Source organism: Mesoplodon densirostris, chromosome 8, assembly GCF_025265405.1.
Source record: "Mesoplodon densirostris isolate mMesDen1 chromosome 8, mMesDen1 primary haplotype, whole genome shotgun sequence".
In the NCBI taxonomy this organism is placed as follows: Eukaryota; Metazoa; Chordata; class Mammalia; order Artiodactyla; family Ziphiidae; genus Mesoplodon; species Mesoplodon densirostris.
The window spans coordinates 104,040,947-104,065,691 of NC_082668.1; the positions used below are offsets into that span (position 1 = coordinate 104,040,947).

Genomic DNA, 24,745 nt, shown 5'->3' on the forward strand with positions numbered 1-24,745 from the left:
GAGATCGAACCTGCGTCCCCTGCATTGGAAGCATGGAGTCTTAACTGCTCGACTGCCAGGGAAGTCCCTGTTTTGCTTTGTTGTTTTCGCTGTGCAGCTTATGAGATCTTAGTTCCCCTACCAGCGATTGAACCCGGACCCTCGGCAGTGAATGTGCAGAATCTTTTAACTATTGGACCACCAGGGAATTCCTGCCATTTTTTTTTAAACTTAATCCTTGCTTAAACTACATTAAAAATACTTTGTTTTTGTTTATAATAAGCATTTACTGTTCTAAATTTTAAGCATGGAAATAATTTTAATTTTTTTTTTTTTTTTTTTTTGTGTGGTACGAGGGCCTCTCACTGATGTGGCCTCTCCCGTTGTGGAGCACAGGCTCCGGACACTCAGGCTTAGCGGCCATGGCTCACGGGCCCAGCCGCTCCGCGGCATGTGGGATCTTCCCGGACCAGGGCACGAACCCGTGTCCCCTGCATCGGCAGGCGGACTCTCAACCACTGCGCCACCAGGGAATCCCCAATAATTTTAATTTTTAAGTGTGTTTTAGGAAAAAAGTGAAAAGACTAAGTATTAAGTAAAATGGGCCTTTTTAGCTGAATTGGTTTACTGGTTTTATGGGGGAGTGATTTTGTTCTCAGGTTCTGCTGGTTTACCACAAAGTGATGTTTCTTCACATACAAAAAATTATAAACTCATATTTATTATGTTATAAACCTGTGTCATTCTTTTGTCTCTGATCAAATGATTGCATTTAACTCACCGCATTTAAAAATTCTGCTCAAATTGCAAAAATTCCCCAAGTATTATGTTTAAAAACAAGTCCTGCTCTTTTAGAGACACTTGCTGAAGTATTTATAATCCAATGACGTGTGTCTAGGATTTGTTGCAAAATTATTCAAGGGTGAAGGGAAAAGTAGCTAGAGAGATAGCTAAATAAGACTGGCCATGTGTGTTTAATTGTTGAAATGTACATGACAGGAGTGTATTATTTTGTTTTGTATGTCTGTAGAATTTAAAATTTTCTATAATTAAAAAAGTAGGGGGAATTCCCTGCTTGCCCAGTGGTTAGGACTCTGCGCTCTCATTGCTGAGGGCCCGGGTTCGATCCCTGGTTGGGGAACTAAGATCCCATAAGCTGTGTGGCCTGGCAAAAAAAAAACAACTAGGAAAAAAATACCCAAGCAAATACTAAAACTCTTCTTTAATAGCATATTCTTTTATCTTTCTTACAGGCCTCATAGCTGCAAAATTATTCTTGATGATAAACCAAATTTTTCCATGTATAATTTGTACCTTGAATGAACTCTGAAAACTTGATAGTTATGCCAATATTTTAAATTAAAATTGTTCCTCTCAATTTGTAGTTGTTAAAACTAGTTAATCTAATAGTTTTGTGGGTTTTGGCTCTGCAGAAAGTCTATTCTTTATGTAATTATTCTTTCTTGTAGGAAAAACTGTAGTGTCTTGGAAAATTGCTGCTTTATTATATTTAAAGTTTAGAATTATAGTGGTTATAATTCACTATTAACAATTGCCCTTTTTTCCTTTTTTTCTTTTTTTAAATCTTTTTCTTCCTGGATAGGAAGACAGACAGTTGAATAATCAAAAAAAGCCAGCACTGAAAAAATTAACGTTATTACCTACTGTGGTCATGCACCTTAAGAAGTAAGTATTCTGTTTTCTTGGAAAAGTGTTTCCATTTATTTATTTATTTACTTATTTATTTATTTATTGACTACATTGGGTCTTTGTTGCTGCACGCGGGCTTTCTCTAGTTACAGCGAGCGGGGGCTGCTCTTCATTGCGGTGCGCTTGCTTCTCATTGCGGTGACTTCTCTTGTTGCGGAGCACGGGCTCTAGGCACGCAGGCTTTAGTAGTTTTGGCTCGCAGGCTCTAGAGCATGGGCTCAGTAGTTGTGGTGCACGGGCTTAGTTGCTCCACGGCATGTGGGATCTTGCCGGACCAGGGATCAAACAAGTGTCCCCTGCATTGGCAGGCGGATTCTTAATCACTGTGCCACCATGGAAGTCCGAAAAAGTGTTTCCTTTTAATGGAATGATATTCAAGCTGTGTACTAGTATTCTAGAGAGATTAAAGAATGATTGCCTTCTGTAAATTTACAGAAAAATAATAATGAATAGAATTTCCTAGATTATTACTTCATCACAAATTTTTCTTAAACTTTGATGCATGGTGCAAACAGAACAAATAGCAAACTGATATTAATGAAAGAAAAACTTGGAAACCACTTATTTTGTTCTTTATAGACTGTTTAGAGCCTGGTAAAATTGCATCTTTTTTCCCAGTGTGATTGAGAACAGAGCAAAAATCCTGGGAGACTACTTGAAGCACATATTGAATAAGACTCATGTGTCCTGTTATATCGTGAATTATGTCACTGGTTCTTCTGCAGGTTCTTTTCATTGGTTTGCTCACATTCCTGAGCAACTTTGATTTCTCCTTGAACTCAGCAGTAGCCTTCTTTTGATGGCTAAAGAAGTGCATTAGTACACCAATGAGCCAGCCATATGGTCTAGGACTTTCTACTAGAAGATTGCTACCTCTGTCCCAACAGAAAAAATTATCTGTGCCAGATTTCATATATATAATGTCATGTTCCCTGTTACCATAATTGATTCTAGTACATAAAATGGAATTTGAATAGTATTAGTATTTCATTGGGATTTTTTTCTGCTAGGAGAATGGTATTCTCCCTGGTGTCCTGCAAAGAATAGTACAATTCTGGGTTCTGTCTTACTTGAAACAGTTTGAGGATCACTATTCTCATAGATTAAACATTTTTTTTTCTTAGCTGTAATAATTAAAGCTCATTATTCTTACAGTCTGTACCATTCATATCAGCATTACCTTGTGTAATTTGGTGTGTTTTTTGTGTTTTTTTTTTCCTTGAACACATCATCTTTACCTATCAAGTCTGTTTGTTTCTTGAAAATAGGAACTAAATTTCATATTGACTGTTGAAGTCTATGAATAGGTGCTCAGTAAATAATGTATATGAGTCAGTTTTTAAAAGCAGTTTTTGGAAACATCACTAAACCTGTAAGAAAATCCAAAGGAAGCTACAGTAGAATCAACATTCACAGACTTGACTTTTTTTTTAAATTCTTCTTCTTATTACAGGCAGGACCTTAAAGAAACATTTATTGACAGTGGTGTGATGTCTGCCATCAAAGAATGGCTCTCCCCTCTACCAGATAGGAGTTTGCCGGCACTAAAGATTCGAGAAGAGCTGTTGAAGATTCTGCAAGAGGTCAGAGGCAGATAATCTGACTTGTTTGCTCTTCATTAATTATCTACTGTGGTTTGTATTATCATAACCTCTGTATTTTGCCATATATTTATATATCGTCTCTGCCACAGCCTATCAGAAGAGGAGTTTATTAGGTGTGTTTATTAGGAACATACTGAATAGAATGAGCATAAAAGGAAGGCCTTTTAAAACTTCGTGTGACTGTGGTATTGAAGGAAAAAAGATCTTGGAGTAGCTCTGGTTTATCTGAGGAGAGTAGTATAGTAGTGGGCATGTTGTAGGGAGGCACTTGAAGTAGAAAGAGCACCAGCTTCAGCATCAGATAAGCATGCGTTTGACTCTTGATCTGGGCCACCTTTATGTGCTGAGACACCTTGGGCAAGCTACTTAACTTCTGAAGGAATTCCCGAGGAACCTGCTATGTGCCAGGTGTTTTTTTAAATATATAGGTTCATTTATTCCTCACAACAAACCTGCAAGGTAGGTGTGTTATCTCCATTTTACAGATGAGGAAATTAAGACTCAGAGAAGTTAAATGACTTGTCCAAGGTCACATAGCTAGCAGATGGCTGTGGTTGGGTTCAGACTTAGGTCTGTTTGGTTCAGAGGCCTGAGAGGACCCTTGATTTATTAAGCTGCTAACCTCTGAGGATGCTTAGTTCACACTTTCTCACACTGTTAAGTTTTACTTCAACTCAGTGGTAGTACTGAACTCTCAACTACTGATGTAAACACAGAGTATCTTTGTGTTCAGTGTCGGTAGATCCTGAAAGTAGAACTTTTTTGTTATTTGTTCTATTGTGAATGAACCAGGTCTTGCAGGCCCTCTAGAGTAGATGGGCAGGACTCCCAGCTTCAGAATGATTAATATGTATGTCTGTGTTTATGTTCCCCAGCTACCTAGTGTGAGCCAGGAGACCCTGAAGCATAGTGGGATTGGACGAGCAGTGATGTATCTCTATAAACACCCCAAGGAATCAAGGTCCAACAAGGACATGGCAGGGAAATTAATCAGTATGTACATTTTTCTTTTTGTTTGGTGTGTTTATGTATATAGAAAGACATGTATATATAAAAGCTAACTATATTTTTACCAATTTTCATTTAAGAGGAGTCAATGAAATGGAGTAGGAAAATTTTTTGATACCTTCTTATAGGTACTAAGCTTTTTTCCCTTAGACTTAAAATGCTTCTCAGTATATTTAAATATGCTATCCAGTATATAACAAGTAAAATGTTGCATTTTCTAATCATGGATCAAGAGCATGTAGAGAGAGAGGGATTAGAATGTCGGCCCTAGAGTCGGTCATACCTGGGTTCAAATCCTAGATTTACCACCTACCTTACTACATATCCTTGGGCTAGTGATTTAAGCTCTAAGCCTTGGTTTCCTCCTCTGTGAAAGAGAGAATTATGTGTTTAGTTTGAGTTGTCTTAAAGAATGAGTGAGAAGGTGTATGTAAAGCATGGTACCTAGAATATAGTAAGTCTTCCAGAAATGTTAGCCACTCCTGCTATTGTTGTTATTTTTATAATGGTCTCCAAAGCCTTTGTGTGTTATTACTTAATGATAACAGAGAAATCCAGAGGAATCTAACTGAAGTTCATTTACTCAGTTGCCATATTGTTTATGAACACCACATGCGTCTTCATCATCCTCCTTAACTCTTCCTGTGCTTTGTGTTGGAAAGAAATTTTTAAACTTCAAGACTAATTTGAAATAGCAACTACTTTTGTATCTGAATACAGTAGTTATTTTTCTATTGAATGTTTAAGACTATCAAAAGCCTTTCTAGAAATTTAATTTTTTTATAAACTAGAGAAGTATTATATCTTCGATCTTATTAATAATCTGTAGTTTATTGCCTATTAAACAATAAGCTTTTGATGCTTTGATGCAGTGGTTCTCGGCGTTCTTTTTGCCCTAGGCAAGAGAGAAGCAGACTGTTCCCACTGGTACCTGTCATGTACTACAGGTGATTCTGAATCCAGGGTTGGGGACAGCAGGTCAGTTTTTAAAGAGATAGAGACTCCCCTGAGACTCCTTGCTTCCTTCTTAGTTTGACAACACCTGTGTTCTGTCTGTAAAGGTCCTTTTTGTTTTGATACAATGAAGCGATAAGAAAAAAGACATCAGCTGGCACCTCTGGACTTTTACTGGCTAAACAGTGCACATGTAGTACTTTTTTGTGTGATCACCTTAGCAGCTTTCTTAGACTTAATGAAGTACAGACCCTACATCTGCACTATCAAAATGTAATTTTTAAAGATTTAGACCATTGTGACAAGTAATAAGGGAGTTGTTTTTGGTTAGAGTAAGAAAGTAGAGGAATTTCAAGATTTTCTGTTTTCAATATTTGTAAATGATGTGACTGACAAGGGGTTAATATCCAAAATATACAAACAGCTCATGCAATTCAATACCAAAAAAAAAAACCATTAAAAAAATGGACAGAAGACCTAAATAGACATTTCTCCAAAGAAGACATTCAGATGGCCAACAGGCACATGAAAAGATGCTCAACATTGCTAATTATTAGAGAAATGAAAATCAAAACCACAGTGAGGTATCACCTTGCACCAGTCAGAATGGCCATCATCAATAAATCTGCAACTAATAAATGCTGGAGAGGGTGTGGAGAAAAGGGAACCCTCCTACACTATTGGTGGGAATGTAAATTGGTGCAGCCACTATGGAAAACAATATGGAAGTTCCTTAAAAAACTAAAAGTAGAACTTTCATACGATCCAGCAATTCCACTCCTGGATATATATCCAGAAAAAAAATGAAAACTCTAATTCAGAAAAGTACATGTATCCCAATGTTCATAGCAGCATTATTTATGATAGCCAAGACATGGAAGCAACCCAAATGCGCATCAATAGACAATTGGCTTAATAAGATGTGGTACATATATACAATGGAATACTACTAAGCCATAAAAAAGAATGAAATATTGCCATTTGCAGCAACATGGATGGACCTAGAGAATACTGTGCTTAGTGAAATATATATTCCACATATAAGTGATATCATATAGTACTTGTCAGACAAAGACAAGTACTATATGATATCACTTATATGTGGAATCTAGAAAATAATACAAATGAATCTGTATACAAAACAAACAAACATACAGACATAGAAAACAAACTTACGGTTATCAAAGGGGAGAGAGAAGTGGGGGGGGAGCAAATTAGGAGTATGGGATTAGCAGATACAAAATATTATACGTGAAATAGATAAGCCATAAAGATACACTGTATAGCACAGGGGATAATAGCCTATAATGGAAAAGGCGTCTGCCAAAGAAAGAATCACGGGCTTCCCTGGTGGCGCAGTGGTTGAGAGTCCGCCTGCCGATGAAGGGGACACGGGTTCATGCCCTGGTCCGGGAAGATCCCACGTGCTGCGTAGCGGCTGGGCCCGTGAGCCATGGCCGCTGAGCCTGCACGTCTGGAGCCTGTGCTGTGCAATGGGAGAGGCCACAACAGTGAGAGGCCCGCGTACCGCAAAATAAATAAATAAATAAATAAATAAAATCACTATGCTGTACACCTGAAACTAAATATTGTAAATCAACTATACTTCAATTAAAACAAACAACAGAAGATTTTCTGTTTTCAAGAGACTAAATTTAGGAATTAAACTGTCTTTATGAAATAACACAGTTAGTTGATGACTATCAAAGTGAGTTAGATGTTACTTTCTTTAAGCCTCTGTGGTGATTACAGGTTTAAGTGATCTTTTTATATTGAATTTTCTGAATTAGCTGGAGCTAGTTGTGATGCTGGTATCATGCTGTGTTTATTCTACAAATGGTCCTGAAATAATGTTATCTTTAAGGAAAGAATGTTCTTAATGCCTAGAGTATGACATTACACTAGAGTATGATTATTTCAAAGAATGGTAGTAGAAATGCTACTTTATGGGCTAAATAATTAATTTTTCTCTGTTGTAGATGAATGGTCTCGGCCTATATTTGGTCTTACCTCAAACTACAAAGGAATGACAAGAGAAGAAAGGGAGCAGAGAGACCTAGAACAGATGCCTCAACGGCGAAGAATGAACAGGTAGGAGGGAACAGGTATGAGTAAGTGGAGTAAACGTTATTGTTGCGATAACTCGGGGGGGGGTCGGTAATTAAGATCATTAAGAAACCTACAAGATGGTAGGATTTTGTCTTTCCTCTGCTTGATATGTCTTGTAGTTCATGATACCTTTTTAGTTTAAATGTGGTAGTGTACAGTGAAGCTCCACACCCCGTCCCCTCCCAGGCTTTTCTGGGTGGATCTGGCCTCTGCCACCGTTCTGGGGGTTGCTTAGGTTGTTTCAGCCTTTTGCAGAAAAAACTTTCTCAGTCCCATTTCCAGATCCTTAAGAGAAAAAAAAAGTTTCGATTTGTATCAATAAACTGGATGTAATTGCATCCAAGATGGCAGAGTCATTACAGGTGAGTGAAACCTGGTGTGCAAATGATCATTAAAATAAGTAGTACTTTTATAATACAATATTAGGAATTATTTCCCCTGATCCAGTGTAAAGGACCTAATAACGGTGGTCTAAGTTTGATATTTCATTTTGCTCTTTTTTCCTTTATAAGGTTATAAGTTATAAGGTCCTGACATTTCCTAATAACTCGTCAATTACTTTTTTCCCAGCACTGGTGGTCAGACACCCCGAAGAGATTTGGAAAAGGTGCTGACAGGAGAGGAAAAGTAAGATTTTTGTATTGATTTTCAATGTAGACTGTATTGGGAATGTTCTGCTTGCTGCTTTGTTTTAAGAAAAATAGCAAATGAAATGATGCTCTGTTCACATTGGCAGGGGATGATTCCTAGTGTAGTATTTGTTGAATATTCACATTCTGTGGGTGCCCTGGAGGTCATAAGAAGATGGAGAAATAGTTCATTCAATAAAGATTTTGTTGCTGCTTGCTATGTGCTAGACTCTCTGGTAAACTCTGAAAATACAGAATCAAACTAAAAGTAGTCCATTCTCCCAGAAAGTCTTTAGAGGGATTGCAGACCAAGGGGAGAGCTTAAGCAAAGATGTGGGCTAAGCACGCAGGCCTGTTTTAGGGATGGCAGGTAGTCGGGCAGTAGTATGGTACCTGAGGTGGTGGAAGATCAGGTTGAAAATGCAGATGTTGACCAAATTCTGAAGGGCTTTAAGTCAAGATGAGGAATTCTCACTTCTCTTTGTGGTTTCCTAGAAAGTTTTTGAGCATGGACATGAAGCCGTCAGATTGATTTGGAATGCTTCTGCTGGTAGCACGATGTAGGATGGGTTGCAGGGCAGAGGAACTGAAGGCAGTGATACAGCTAAACTGAGACTGTAACGGAGAAGCAGAAGGATGAGGAGGCCTCACAGGTGTGCAACTGCCAGGAGTCTGGCTGGGTGGGCGAGAAGTTGGCTAGAGTTGAAGATACCAACCAGTAACTGAGATGATGGTATTACCCTTCACTAGAGCGGAGAGGAGGAGTGGATGTGAAGACATAGGTGATGTCTGTTTTGAGCATATTAAATGTAAGGTGACTGAGATAGTCCTATAATTATCCTGGGCTTAGAACTGGAATTTGGGCTAGAGACATAGATTTGATAGTTACCTCCGTAGAAAAGATTTTTGACTCGAGAGTACAGAGTGGGCTTCCCTGGTGGTGCAGTGGTTGAGAGTCTGCCTGCTGATGCAGGGGACATGAGTTCGTGCCCCGGTCCGGGAAGATCCCACATGCCGCGGAGCGGCTGGGCCCGTGAGCCATGGCCGCTGAGCCTGCGCGTCCGGAGCCTGTGCTCCGCAACGGGAGAGGCCACAACAGTGAGAGGCCCGCGTACCGCAAAAAAAAAAAAGAGAGAGTACACAGTAAGAAATAAACTGAACCCTTTGAAAAGGGGCGTAGCCAGTGAAGGCCAGTGAGCAGATGTGGTCCTACACGTTGGAGGAGAACCCAGAGGAGAATGAGGCCACGCTTGAGGGGGCCGTGGCAGAGGGTAGGCTTCACGGGGGTTTGTGCAGTGAGGGCTGGCAATCAGGCAGCACCCAGATCGCAAAAGGAGAACGAGAAATGAGCTAGAGGGAGCAAGTGTCGTTTGCTCGTGGACAGGTGTGCTGACAGTGGCTTCAGAGGAAAAATAAGAGTTGTGGGAGATTTTCTAGTCAGTTAATGTATATGAAAGTTATAGAAGTTTCAGTTCACGTATATGAAAGTTACAGAAGCTTGATACTAAGAATGGAGTAAACCATACAAGGGAATAGAAACAATTTTAGAATCTTTTAGCCTTCTCTTCCTGTTCTTCCCCCACCTCCACAAATACCCACCCTCCGTTTACCACTGAGGTGGTTAGTTACCTAAAAGGTTGAATGGTTCGAATTCCTAGACATCAGATAGGCTTTACTTTTGAAGGATGGTAGTCTTAGGTTAGTCTAGCACGATAGTTCTCAAATTTGTACATAAAAGTTACTGTATGTGACGCCATCCAGTGCTGGCAAGGATGCAGAGAAACTAGATCACTCATCCATTGCTGTGGGGTGAAATGGTACAGCTTCCCTGGAAAGTAGTTTGGCAGTTTCTTGTAAGGTTGGACATGCAACCACCATACAACCCAGCACTTGCACAAGATTCTTAGGCATTTATCCCAGAGAAATGAAAACTTATGTTTGTGCAAAAACCTGTCCATTAGTAGTACAGCTTTATCCGTAATAGTCCACAACTGGAAACAACCCAGATGTCCTTCAGCAAGTGAATGGTTCAACAGACCCAGTATATTCATACCATAGAGTACTGCTCAGCAATTAAATGGGACAAAATATTGATCGATGTAACAATTTGGTTGGATCCTCAAGGGCATTATGTTGACTGGATAAAGCCAATTTCTAAAGGTTACATGGTGTATTATTCCATTTATATGACATTCTTCAGATGCCAGCATTACAGAAATTAATAGATTCATGGTCACCAGGGCCTAGGGACTGGGCAAATGGCTAGGGAGGTGGATATGTTTACTAAAGGGCAATAGCAGGGATCCTGTGGTGGATACACCAACTTACACACATAATAAAATGGCATAGAACTAAATACACACACAGATAAATGAGTGCAAGTAAAACTGGGGAAATGTAAATAAAAATTGATGGATTATAGCAACATCAATATCCTGGTTGTAATATTGTACTATAGTTTTTGCATGTTGTTACCTCTGGGAGAGACACTGGATCTCTCTGCATTAATTCTTGCAATTGCATGTGAATCTATAATTATCTCGAACTTGTTTAAAAACAAGAAACAGACCAAAAAATTACTGTATGAGTTGCCATATGCAAAAACCACGTAAACTACTTTATGGGCATACTCAATCTGGGGGGTCATTTTGACTCCCTGGTTTTTCACCTCACAAGTGAACACATCACATGAGTGACTCTGTTAGACCAGAGAAATTGAGATTCAGAGTCCTGATGGAGGAACCAGCCTTAGAAAGGAGAGATGCGATTATACCTGAAGCTGAGGAGAGGTGAAGAGGAGTCCTGAAAATGCAGAGGAAATTGGCTTTGAGGGGGAAGTTGAGCCATTGGTACAGCAGTGTGAGTGATGATGCGGCCATCTAAGACACACAGCAGGATACTGGAGCGGGTGACTTCGGGAGGGCAGAGGAGGTTTGACACAGATGTGCAGCCGAATGGGGTGGACCCGGGTGTGGTCGGCTACATAAGCAGCATGCTCTTCTTCCCGTTCTCAGGGCTCTTAGACCTGGAGATCCTGGATTCTGTGCCCGGGCAAGGGTCCCCATGCCCTCGAACAAGGACTATGTTGTCAGGCCCAAGTGGAATGTGGAAATGGAGTCGTCCAGGGTAAGCGAGCAGGGGGACAGCAAGGTGGATCTGAAATGCAGATTACTGTTCATCTTTTACTTCGTGTTTAATAACCCTTAACAGCTCTTAAGGTTTATCTGATTTGACGAGAGCTATTTTCTGGTCACTTATCTAGCCAGATCACTTATTGCTGATGAGGTTTACTTCAGACTTAAAGAAACATTATCAAGTTGGGAAGTTTCCTCTTATTAATCCCTTTATTTCAACTGAATCTTGAAGCCTAGAGTGTTTTGGTACAGTCGTTCTTTTTTTTTAAGAACCCTGAGAAACAAAACTCACCTGCTTCTGCAACCTACCCCTCCCTTTCTATTCAGCTGTTTTAAGTAATTCTGTTGTGAAGTGTTTATTAGGGTAGACACTTCCTCTGCCATCACTGTAAATACTATTCGGTGATCCTTATTGCTTCTCAGTAATCTTTTTTTATTCTCCGTTCAAACTACTCTTTCTAGCCTGGTATTCTTAAAAAGGGCCTAAGCCGATTGGAAAAGCATAAGAGGCGATTTGCAGAACAGAAACGACTCAGCAAAGTGCACCGTGCTGTCAAGTTCAGCATTGAAGGCAACAGGATGCCCCTGTAGGCCTGGCCCTACCAGAGCGTATCCGGGAGGTATCCCCAAGGAAGCATGCTCTGTGCATGGGCTTGAGTTGTCAGCAGCTAGAGTGAAAACAAGTGTGTGTGTGCTTTCTTAACCAGAAAAGGCCAGGACCACTTTTAGTTTATGAAATAATGACCCTAACAGGCACTTAGTGACATTCTAGTCCTCTTGAATATCGAGAAATTGATACGGGATTCCATTCCTAGAGACTAATAGATAATTACCTCACGGCTAGGCATTTTGGTCTTTCTGACTGGTACCCTTTTTATTAAAAAGGTTTTGGTTAGGGCCTGGAATCCTAGTGGTCTCCCTTACAGGCGTGTAACTTGGTTAGTAACGTCTTGGTGAAAGGGAGGTGGCTTCTTTTCCTGTTGTCAGTGGCTCAGTAACTGCATTTGAGGGCTCATTGCATAAAGCCTGACACTGAATGTTTAGGAGATAAATTTAATTAATACATATTCAGTTGATGGTCGGAAACGAAGAAGACTTTGAAACATTCATAAAGCCAGACTCACTGACCTGCTGTGCTCGGTTAACGGTGGCGCCTTTGCGGCAGTGCCCTCTTGAGCATCTTTCTGAGCATTGCCTTCCTTTTGTGACTCCTCCGTGACCCCTGCTTTGGCAGCTATTTCCACGGACACACTCACCTTCCTGCCGTTTCACTTTGTTGTTAAGCTACTATCAAAACAAAGCACACAGTCTTAATTAATGAGAATAAATAAAGGATAGAAGAGCACTGGTTCAGTGCTAAGAATTTCTTCATCTCTACTTCCTTCCCTTTTTTCTTCCCACCCCCCCCTTTTTTAGGCCACATCTCAGGGCTTGTGGGATCTCAGTTCCCTGACCAGGGATTGAACCCCGGGCCACGGCAGTGAAGAACGTGAAATCCTAACCACTAGGCCACCAGGGAAGTCCCCTTCCTCCCTTTTTTCTTCTTTCCATTTCCATGTCCCTTGATATCCCTCCTTCCCCTCCTACCACTCCTGTTTCTCTTTACCTTTACTTTTCTCACTGTCTCTTCCATCCTTTTATTCCTCTCTTTCGTAATACATTTTCTCCCCCAGCACACTATTTTGAGAATCAAGAACTATCATAGGGCAGTGAAAAACGTAATAAAAAATCCTAGTGGCCAGTCTTCTTTGGAAGGGCATGTGCCTGTCTGCTGGTGTTGCTGCTTCTGATCCCACCCTCCCTGTAGGTGATGGGGAGGTGGGCAGAGGTGGCCCAGCCTGTTGCTAGAGCGAGAGGTGACCAGCGTGGCGAGAGGGGAATTCAAGCAGAGTTCTTCTCCTTCATCCCCAGCACTCCCCAGGTCAAAACGGGCTGGTATTTATCTTGGCCTGTGTCTGGCTTATAGAGCTCTGTCAAAAAAAGAAAAATAATAAGGCATGTTTTGGGGGCTGGTAGTCCCATGTTACATTTCAGTAAATTGTCCTTAAACCACCTGACACTGTTTTCCTGTTCAAGAAGGTTCCTTACATATTCACTCAAGGCTTTCGCATTGCACAGACACTAATGAGTGTTACTAGAAAACATGTTTCCCAAGAAGAAAATTGGAGTGAGTAAATGGCTTTCAAATGAAACTTTTTGTTTTAAATGTAATTTTTATTTTTGAAATTACGAGAGTAAATATACTAGAGAATAAACCCCATTCCCAAAGTCCTGCTCTTCCCCTGTGTAAGTCACCACTGTTAACAGTTTTGATGTGTTACATGTATTTTCAGTAATGCTTTAAACTTAGTTTTTTCTGCTTATAATTGTAGAAAATTTTGAGATGATAAAGAGAAAAATCACTCACCACTCAAAAGCAATTTGATAAAATTTTTGCCTTGTTTTCTATTGATACTTTAATATAATTAAAATTATATTGTATAGAATTTTGATCACTTCTCATTAAACCACCTTATAGTTGTCATTTGTAATGGCTGCATAATAGTCTATCATGTGAATATATAATTTGTTTGTTCATTCCTCTATGGTTTCTGATTTTTCGCTTCTAAATAATGCAGTAACCTGTGCTACATTGTATGTTTATATGCTAACTTTTTCCATGGAATGCTTTTAAAATAACATTAAAATGGCACAAGCAGTGCATGTTTTTATATAAACTTTTAAATACGAAAAAGCACAAATGAAATGAATGTCACTTGTAATCCCACCACACCTTAAGATTAACATTTTGGGTTCTTTCTCTCCAGTCCTTTATGTATTTGTACATAAGTATTATTACTGGTTTGGAGAGGGTTTTGTTGGAGGTGGTGGTGTTTTTTTGTTTTTGTTTTTTAACTTTTAAGCAAAATTGTGATCATACTCATTTATACCTTGTTGGGTTTGTGTTTTACTTAACATGGTAATAATTCATTTGAGTTAACATTCTTCAGTGACTTAATATTGTATTGTAATATGATTGTACCATATTTATTTAAGCAAACCCATCTTGCTAATCTTTTGGGCTACTTTTGGTTTTTCACTGATAAAGCAGTGCAGCATATACAGTTTTACTGTCCTAAGGAAGTGGTGTAGGGTTGACAAATCAAGAGAGAAGTCATTGAATTTGACAGGCTAGGTACTCAGTTCTGTGTGTTTTCAGGCTTGGGGTAACCAGGCATCTGCCAGATACAAGTCATACAAGCTGTAACCAGGAGTAGATCAACGCAGCCTGGGCATGTCCCAGTTGCTGAGGCTAGAGGGCTCAAATTATTAGAGAAGGTCCTGGGAGTGGACAAGGAGAAGTCCAGGCTGATGGGTAGAGCTGTTGGGAGTTGGGCAGTTGGCAGGGATCTGAGCAGGTTAAGGCTTCCGTTGTGGACTGATTGCAGGTACTGAAAATCAGGGCACGGGCTTCCCTGGTGGCGCAGTGGTTGAGAGTCTACCTGCCGATGCAGGGGACACGGGTTCGTGCCCTGGTCCGGGAGGATCCCACATGCCGCGGAGGGGCTGGGCCCGTGAGCCATGGCCGCTGGGCCTGTGCGTCCGGAGCCTGTGCTCCGCAACGGGAGAGGCCACAATAGTGAGAGGCCCGTGTACCGCAAAAAAAAAAAAAAAAAAATCAGGGCACATTGTCTGAAAGGAAATGAGATCTTCGGGACTGTCTAGAAATCCGGGGTATTGCATGCGTAGGGTGACAGTCGCATAGCTTTCTCACCTGATGATGAATTTTTATGCTCCTTAGAGTACCAGTGCCCAGTATTAAAATTGATATAAAATAATATTTGGAATTGGGATGTATGCAGAAAGTCTAGGATGGATGATCAGTGCAGCTCTTGTTCAAGAATGACTTAGAGGTCTTTGCTTATAACTGAGGTGGAAGACGAGTCCAGAGGTGAGATAAGGCTTGGGGGAGGTCTCCCCAACTCAGAAGAACTTGACGACACTGGTACTGACCCTAGAATGTCTCCTAGTCTCCACCTTATTTTAGCATTCTTTGAATTGAGCTTCACAGGTGATTCAGTAGTAAACATCTGGGGAGAAGAAATAGAAAATCCCATCTTTTTTTTTTTTTTTTTTTTTTTTTGCGGCACGCAGGCCTCTCACTGCTGTGGCCTCCCCCGCTGCGGAGCACAGGCTCCAGACGCGCAGGCTCAGCGGCCATGGCTCATGGGCCCAGCCGCTCCACGGCATGTGGGATCTTCCCGGACCGGGGCACGAACCCGTGTCCCCTGCATCGGCAGGCGGACTCTGAACCACTGCGCCACCAGGGAAGCCCAGAAAATCCCATCTTTTTTTAACCACTCAACAGTCGTAAAGATTGGATTGTTAGATTACTGGAGCCAGCAAGAAGAGTTTGCCCTGATATGACATAAATGGCAGGCCTTTTCAACATTTCTAAAAGGTGTCAATTTCTTGGAGACCACACCTTTTCAAGACACAGTCTTTTCAAAGTAGAAGAGACATTACCTAACAAGCAAACCTTTAAACATAAAGGGCAAGCAGGAAGAGATGCAAGAAGTATAAGCCCCATGGTTCAAGAGAATTAATTTACTTTTCTTTTTGTGTCAAACTAATTGATTGCAAAACAGTAGTAATAGCAATAATAGCTGCTTTTATTTTGAGCGCCAATTGTGTGCTAGCCTCTGTGCTTGTATTTGTTATTATCTTATTCACTTCTCCCAGCAGTGCTGGAAGTAGTTCAGACGAGGGGCATCATTTGTACAGGGTTCCAGAACCCTGACGAGTTTCTAATCAGAAACTAGAGTTCCAGCAAGCACCTAGCGGTTCTAACCTCATTCATTATGCTTCAGGCTTTTTCTCGATGACTTTCCTTGCCTTAGAAGATCATTATTTTTTATGCCAGCACTGTTTGAAGGTGTATATGTCAAGGGGTCACCTCCACATTTGGTCTTTGAAAGGGAGAAACATACAGTCAAAATGTAATCTGATGGAATTAAGGGGATCGTAGTTTCAGTTTTAACCCCCCTTTCTCTCTTGTAGCAAATTTCTGTGGACTAGAGGCAAAATTTGAAAGTAAGGCACAGATAAGAAAAAAATTATTCTCCATTGAGAGAATTGAATATGCTTTTCTAACACTGCTGTGTATACTTGCTCTGTTGTTCCTGAGGTCACCAAAACTTATTCTGGTTATTCCAGAGCTGAGAGCTCTTCTGTCTGCTGGCTTTCAGATAAAAGAAGACGAAAGACAAAACTAAGTGTATGTGTTTCAATAATTTGCTCTTTAATTTTTACCCCACTCTTAGTTTCAGGGGACCTCCAAGAAGGGTATCAGTCGACTGGATAAACAGATGAGAAAGTTCACAGACATCAGGAAAAAAAGCAGATCTGCACACGCAGTAAAAATCAGCATCGAGGGCAATAAAATGCCCTTGTGACTGCCTGGGAGGTTCCCTAACTCTGCTCTTAAGAAATGCGCAATGGACTCTTTGGAGAAAGATGATATTTTAAAAACTTTTTTAGTGTACCTGTAAATGATTCAGCTTGTATGAAATATTGTCATAGGACTTGCATTTCTCTCAGCTATATTTAAAACCATTTGTTGTGCACTTTGTACAGAAGAATACTAGTCATACTTCTATCAACTTTACACAATAAAATTCCATTCTGGTTTTGGGGGGCTGTCTCTTCATTGTCTTCAAGGATGCATTCTCCAGGGGGGTGAAAATTAGTTCTTGGTGAGTGCAGAAAAATTTTAGATATTATAGTGGTTTGTGGCCCTTCAGAGTGCAGACTGCCTAACTGTGGTGTGGTTTGTCTGGTCGTTACCCTTGGTTCCCGACCTTGAGCTCCTACAGCCCTTGGGATTGCTGGGTGCTAGGGACGTCTTTGTGATGCAAATGAGGTGAGTCATGGTAGACCCCTGGAGAGCTTTAGGGTGGGGGCCGGTCACCAGAAAGGGCCTACCACGTAATTAGAGGGTCGGGACTTCGGGCAGGCCTCATGGCCTGGGGGCTGGGGGTGCTGGAGATGGGCATAGTCATGTTCCCCAGTGATGTAATCAGTCGTGTCCAAATAGTGAAGCCCAGTTAAAGACTCTGGACACTGAGGCTCTGATTGGTGAACACACTAATGTGCTGAAATGGTGATGGGCCTTAATTCCACAAAGAAGGGGTGCAGGAGCTCTGTGTTTCCTCCCAGACCTCACCTCACCCTGTGTGTGTACTGCATTTGGCTGGTACTCCTCATTTGAATCCTTTACAATAAACCTAATTTTAAGCGCAGTGCTTTCCTGAGTTCTCAGTCATTTTAGCAAATTCTTGAACGTGAGGGGATTGTGGGAACCCCCAAATTAGTCAGAAGTAGTAACTAGTCGGTCAGAAGTGGGGATGGACTCCACTTGCAGCCGTCCTCTCCAGTGCAGGCAGCTCATGGAGGACTGAGCCCTTACACCTGTGGAGTCCAGTGATGACTTCAGGGGGTCAGTGTCAGAACTGAATTGCAGTATCCTCCTGGGGTTGAAACAAAATGCTGACAAAATCTTATTTCTTAGTATTTCTCGTGAGGGAAATTTTTAATTATTTGATGTAAATTAAATTTGTTTTCTCCTTGGGGGGGTCCTACAATCTGAAAAAAAAGATTGAGAAATACTGTCTTAGGGGAAACATGGACATAATTAAAAATCACTGTAATTGCTGATGAGCAGCTGGGCAGTTGGGATAGAGAATAATATTGCTTATGGCTATATTCTATTTTTGTGATACTTTAAAGTCATTTAATTAGTCTCTGCAGACTTATTTATGAGAAGTCTCTTGTTAGTCAAGATGACTAAATCCAAGAGTAAGTAATTGATTTTAATTATAGAAATCTTATGATACAAACTGGGGAAAGGTTATCTGGCAATATTGATTTTCAAAAACACATGAGGATCTTATTGGCGATAAAAGCCTTGGAACAACCAAAAAATCAGGAAGTTGGTGCACTTTACTCATAAAAAAATGAGGATCTCTTTACCCTTACTTTCAACAAATTTAAAAGCACAAATGTGATAGGTGTAAAAAGCAGGTACATAAAGATATCAGAATAGCTAACCACTAGGTGGAGATGGAAAAACAACTATTTTCTGCTATGGCGTTTTTGCTTTATATTAATACCCTCAGAAACACTCGTGAGAACAAAACAAACAGCCATCTACTGAAACAGATGTTGATGACCCTGATCATTAAAAATTTGAAACAAGAAAAGTAGAATAGTACTTTTTAAAAAAGACTTTAAAGTTACTAATACACCATTCTGGCATTTAATGGGGGTAAGCTCTGGTCATCTGAAAATTTCACCTATGTAGGGTAAAACTGATGGTGCCAGGTGTTAAAGTGATAATCATACCTGGGGAATTCAAAATGTTAAAAAAAATTGCTGGTTTCTGTATAAACTGCCATTGCTGTGTGGTTCATTTTAAGTCTCAAAACTGGCCGAGAATAGTCTTTTTTTTTAAATTGGAAATACTTCCAATTTACAGTAATGTTGCAAAAGTGGTAAACTCCCATATACCCTTCACCTATATACACGAAGTGTTAACGTTTTGCCACATTTGCTGACAGCTTGCCTCTTGATCCCCAAATACTTGTGCATATTTCTCCCCAAAACAAGGACCTTTAGTTTGTCCCAGTGTTGGTGGTGTTAACTTTGGCCACTTGGGCGTAGTGATGCAGAATCACTTTTTTTTTTCAATTAAAAGAAACAGTTTGAATTGATTAATTTTAATTTTGGGAAATTAGTTGTATGTGAATATGTAAAATACACATAAAATTTGCCATCTTAAAGGACAGTATCCGGTTAGTGGCAATACAAGCATTCCCTTTGTTGTGCAACAGTCACTGCCTTCCATCTCTGGAAATCTTTTCAGCTTGCAGAAGTGAGGCTGTACCCATTGAACAGTACCTCCTTATTCCCCTCTCTTCCAAGCCTGGCAAACACCATTCTACTTTGTCTCCGATTTTGACTACTATAGATGTCTCATGTAAGTGGAATCATACATAATTCTTTTTTGACTGGATCATTCATTCAGTTAGCATAAATGTCAAGGTTCTCCTATAGTGTAGCATGTGAAAGAATTTCATTTTAAGGCCGAATAATATTGTATCACGTATATACCACATTTTGTCTATCCATTTTGTTGATGGACACTTGAGTTGCTTCCACCTTCTGGCTATTGTGAATAATTCTGCCATGAATATGGGTATACAAATATTTCTTTGAAACTCTGCTTTAAATTCTTTCAAGTATATAGCCAGAAGTGGAATTGCCAGATCGTATGGTAATTCTATTTTTTAAAAATTTTATTATTATTATTATTATTATTATTATTATTATTTTGCAGTACGCGAGCCTCTCACTGTTGTGGCCTCTCCCGTTGTGGAGCACAGGCTCCGGACGCGCTGGCTCAGCGGCCATGGCTCATGGGCCCAGCCGCTCCGCGGCATGTGGGATCTTCCCATACAGGGGCACGAACCCGCATCCCCTGCATCGGCAGGTGGACTCTCAACCACTGCGCCACCAGGGAAGCCCCAGTTATTATTTTTTTAATTTAATTTTTTTTAATTTAATTTTTTTTTTGGCTGCATCGGGTCTTAGTTGAGGCATGCAGGATCTTTCGTTTTGGCGCAGGCTCTTCAATGTGGCGTGTGATTCTCTCTAGTTCTGGTGTGCAGGCTCCAGGGCATGTGGGCCCTGTAGTTTGCGGCATGTGGGCTCTCTTGTTGACGCGTGTGGGCTCAGTAGTTGTGGCGTGCGGGCTTAGTTGCCACATGGCATGTGAGATCTCGGTTCCCTGACCAGAGATTGAACCCGAGTCCCCTGCATTAGAAGGTGGATTCTTTACTGCTGGACTACCAGGGAAGTCCCTGGTAATTCTATTGTTAATTTTTTTAAATGGCTGCACCATTTAACATTCTCACCAACAGTGCAAAAGGGTTCTGATTTGTCCACACCCTCACCAACACTTATTCTCTGGTTTTTTGATAGTAGCCATCCTAATGGATGTGAAATAGTATTTCATCGTGATTTTGATTTGCATTTCCCTAATAATTAATGATATTGAGTATCATTTTGTATTCTTATTGGTGCTTTGACTATCTTTGAAGAAATATCTATTCAAATCCTTTGCCCAGTTTAAAGTAAGTTTTTCCTTGTTGAGTTGTCAGAGTGCTTTATGTATTCTGGATAACTCTTTATCAGCCATAAGATTTGAAAATTTTTCCCCATTCCTTGGGTTGTATTTTCAACTCTGTTAATTGTACCCTGTGACACACAGTTGATTTAAATTTTGATGTAGTTCAATTTATCTTTTTCCTCTTTGATTGCCTGTGCTTTTGTGGTATCCAAGAAATTATTGTCAAATCCAATGTCATGAAGCTTTTCTTTTTTTTTTCTTTTCCATGCAGTTTTTATTTTTGCCTTTTCCAACAACAGTGTTGTTCATTTTTTAAAATTTTTATTGGAGTATAGTTGAGTTACAGTGTTGTGTTAGTTTCAGGTATACAGCAAAGTGAATCAGTTATACATATATACACTTTTTAAGATTCTTTTCCACTAAATGCCATTATAGAGTATTGAGTAGAGTTCCCTGTGCTATACAGTAGGTCCTTATTAGTTATCTCTTTTATATATAGTAGTGTGTATATGTCCATCCCAATCTCCCAATTTATTCCTCCACCTCCCCTTACCCCCAGTAACCATAAGTTTGTTTTCTACATCTGTAACTCTTTCTGTTTTGTAGATAAGTTCATTTGTACCCTTTTTTTAGATTCCACTTATAAGCAATATCATATGATATTTGTCTTTCTCTGTCTGACTTACTTCACTCAGTATGACAACCTCTAGGTCCATCCATGTTGCTGCAAATGGTATTATTTCATTCCTTTTTATGGCTGAGTAATATTCCATTGTGTATATGTACCACATCTTCTTTATCCATTCCTCTGTTGATGGAGATTTAGGTTGCTTCCATGTCCTGGCTATTGTAAATAGTGCTGCAGTGAACATTGAGGTGCATGCATCCTTTCAAATTATGGCTTTCTCTAGATATATGCCTGGGAGTGGGATGGCTTTATCATATGGTAGCTCTATTTTCAGTTTCTTAAGGAACCTCCATACTGTTCTCCATAATGGCTGTACCAATTTACATTCCCACCTACAGTGTAGGAGGGTTCCCTTTTCTCCACACCCTTTCCAACATTTATTGTTTGTAGATTTTTTGATGATTCATGAAGTTTTTCTTATGTTTTCCTATAAGAGTTTTATCTCTTACATTTAGGTCTTTGATCCACTTTGAGTTAACTTGCATTTGATATAAGGTAAGCATACAACTTTTTTTTTTTTGACATGTGAATATCTAGTTTTCCCAACACCATTTGTTGAACAGATTGTCCTTTCCCATTTAATGGTCTTGGCACCCTTGTCAAAAATTATCTGACCATATATGTCTATTTCTGGACTCCATCAGTCTATGTTTGTCTTTGTGCCAGTCTGACACTTCTTTGACTACTGTAGCTTAGTATTAAAATTTGAAATCAGAAAGTGTGAGTCCTCATACGTCATTCTTTTTCAAGACTGTTTTTGCTATTTGGGACATTTGAGATTTCATATGAATTTTAGGATGAATTATACTGTTTCTGCAGTAAACATCATTGGGATTTTGATAGGGTTTGTATTGGTTTGGTAGATCACTTTGGATAGTACTGACATCTTAAGAATCTCCCAATCTATGAACACAGGGTGTCTTTCCATATATTGTTTTCTTTAACTTCTTTCAGCAATATTTTCTCATTTTCGGTGCACAAGTCTTTCACCTCCTTGGTTACATTTAGTCCTAAGTATTCTTTTTGATGCTATTGTAAATGGAATTTTCTTAATTCCCTTTTAGGATTTTTCGTTGTTAACATGCAGAAATGCAACAAATTTTTTCATATTTTATATTGTTCAACTTTGCTGAATTTGTTTATTCTAACAGCTGTGTGTGGGTGTGTGTGTAGAATCTTTTGGCATGCCTGTATTTAAGAGCATGTCTGCAGACATTATTTTTCTTCTTCCTTTCCAGTTTGGTTGACTTATTTCTTTTTCTTGTGAAATTACTCTAGCTAGGACTTCCAGTACCATTTGATTAGAAGTCTCAAAAGTAGGCATCCTTAATTTTTCCTGATAGAGGAAAAGCTTTCAGTCTTTCACCATTGAGTGTGATGTGAGCTTGTCATGTATGGCCTTTATTATGTTGTTATAGTTTCCTTCTATTCAGTTTGTTGAATGTTTTCATCATGAAAAGATGTTGAATTTTGTCAAATGCTTTTTCTGCATCAGTTGAGATGGTCATGTAGTTTTTGCCCTTTATTCTGTTAATGTGACGTGTTACACTGATTGATTTTTGTGTTTTGAACCATACTTGGATTCTAAGAATAAATCCCTCGTGGACTTCCCTGCTGGTGCAGTGGTTAAGAATCTGCCTGACGATGCAGGGGACACGGGTTCGAGCCCTGGTCCAGGAAGATCCCACATACCGTGGAGCAGCTAAGCCCATGTACCACAACTACTGAAGCCTGCTCGCCTAGAGGCCGTGCTCTGCAACAAGAGAAGCCACTGCAATGAGAAGCCTGGGCACTGCAACGAAGAGTAGCCCCGGCTCACCGCAACTAGAGAAAAGCCCACGTGCAGCAACAAAGATCCAACACAGCCAAAAATAAAACAAATTTATTATTTATTATTATTATTATTATTATTATTATTGCGGTACACGGGCCTCTCACTATTGTGTCCTCTCCCTGTTGCGGAGCACAGGCTCCGGACGCGCAGGCTCAGGGGCCATGGCCCACGGGCCCAGCTGCTCCATGGTATGTGGGATCTTCCCGGACTGGGGCATGAACCCGTGTCCCCTGCGCCACCAGGGAAGCCCAATAAATTAATTTTTTTAAAAAGAATAAATCCCTCTTGGTCATGGTGCATAATTCTTTTATGTGCTATTGAATTTGTTGGCTAAAATTTTGTTGAGGATTTTTTAAAAAACATTTCCTAGAAATAAAAAGCCATGATTTTGTTGTCAACAGCATTATACACAGAGTGACTAGAATTTTTGTTCACCTCTACTGTTTATTAATATTACTTGAATATTCTCTTGCTTTTACAGTTAAAAGCATTGAACACCTATGATACCTAATGAATGTGTATTCTTGCTTATATTATATGCTATAGTCATATGATTCCTAGACTCTGGCACTGATCTTACTGTTCACTGATACTTCTTACTCAACAGATGGCCTGAAAATCACTCTAATAGCAACTTGTATTTTAACTTTAATTTGGCAAAGTTATTTTTCTAGCTACTCTGGCAGTATGGCCTAATTCAACTTCTTAATTTGGTAATACTCAATCCTATTGGATACAGCAAGAGAGTTATCATAACATATTGACCCTTCCCCTTCTCTAGTGGTAGGAATAAAGGGTTAATAATTGACCAAATATCTGTAGTGAAACAATTCAGAATTTTAAAGGCAGTCTCTAATTACTCTGTTCTAACATTTGGTACACGTTCTTTATTTTTGAGAATGTGGTAATACGTACAGTTTATCCACATATAAAGTTATGTCTTAAATAAAGTGAAAGTTAAGAGGTAGTTGTTTAGTATCTATACAACTTTTATTGCTAAGAGCTTTTTTTCTTAGTCATAATACATTTTGAAAATCACGTTTCGAGAGTTTCATGTGAGTCCATTATAGCATGAGAAATAGATTGTCTTTTTAGTTCAATAAATTTTATTTTCCTAGGGTTTGAAAATAAAAGATGATCAGCTCATACAGAAATTCATTTTAACAAACGTTTATGTTTAGATCATGATACTTAATGATGTAGGGAGTCTCAAGGTGTAGAAAGTATGATCCCAGCTTCGAGATGTTTATAATCTTGCAAATAATTAGCAATGCCTCACTCTAGTAATAATAATAAGCATCAGAGATTGTTAGTTAGAACAGTCACCTGATACATAATCATCTTTGTCATATCAAAATTCAAAGTCATTCTGAAGAGGACCTTCACTGAGTTACATGTGAATAATATAGGCCTACAGGTTTATTTACTTTATTGTAAGACATGGACACAAGAGGATTGTTTTTCTCCTGTGTTGAGGATGTTTCCACTTATCTCATTCAATATCCCCATTTAATTTTCCTTGTAACAATTCTTTTAAACATGGATCTTTTAAAGAATTGATATACTTCCTTTTACTGAATTGTGACTATTTTGAAAGCCAATATCCTTTCATTTATTTTGCAGGAGGGGGTGTGAATTACTAGAATTAATTTTTAAATAACCTTTTAATATTTTAGACTGAAGTAGTGGGGTTTTTTTTGTTTTTATTGAGATATAATTGACATACATTATATTAGTTTCGGTGTACAACATAATGATTCAATATTTGTATATATTGTAAAATGGTCACTCATTCACTGCAGTGAGTCTAGTTATCATCCATCACCATACATAGTTGAGAATTTTTTTCTTGTGATGAGAATTTACCAGATCTACTCTCTTAGCAACTTTCAAATATGCACTACAGTGTTATTAACTACAGTTGCTA

The 24,745-nt window shown here is 39.5% G+C and overlaps 1 protein-coding gene across 5 annotated transcripts in view; it reads left to right on the top strand.

Moving 5' to 3' along the window:
* IWS1 (interacts with SUPT6H, CTD assembly factor 1) overlaps positions 1-16,801 on the top strand; it is a 48,325-nt gene extending 31,524 nt beyond the window's left edge. For 3 of the 5 annotated variants that reach the window (XM_060106702.1, XM_060106704.1, XM_060106703.1), the window contains exons 8-14: positions 1,583-1,665; positions 3,143-3,272; positions 4,169-4,286; positions 7,235-7,346; positions 7,935-7,991; positions 11,008-11,119; positions 16,431-16,801. In XM_060106702.1, coding sequence (XP_059962685.1) covers positions 1,583-1,665; positions 3,143-3,272; positions 4,169-4,286; positions 7,235-7,346; positions 7,935-7,991; positions 11,008-11,119; positions 16,431-16,562 — 744 coding nt within the window. In that variant the 3' untranslated portion in view covers positions 16,563-16,801. Of the gene's footprint in view, positions 1-1,582; positions 1,666-3,142; positions 3,273-4,168; positions 4,287-7,234; positions 7,347-7,934; positions 7,992-11,007; positions 11,120-11,589; positions 13,550-16,430 lie in introns of those variants that run through there. The other 2 variants (XM_060106705.1, XM_060106706.1) reach the window with 2 other exon arrangements.
* Positions 16,802-24,745: the final 7,944 nt, after the last annotated feature.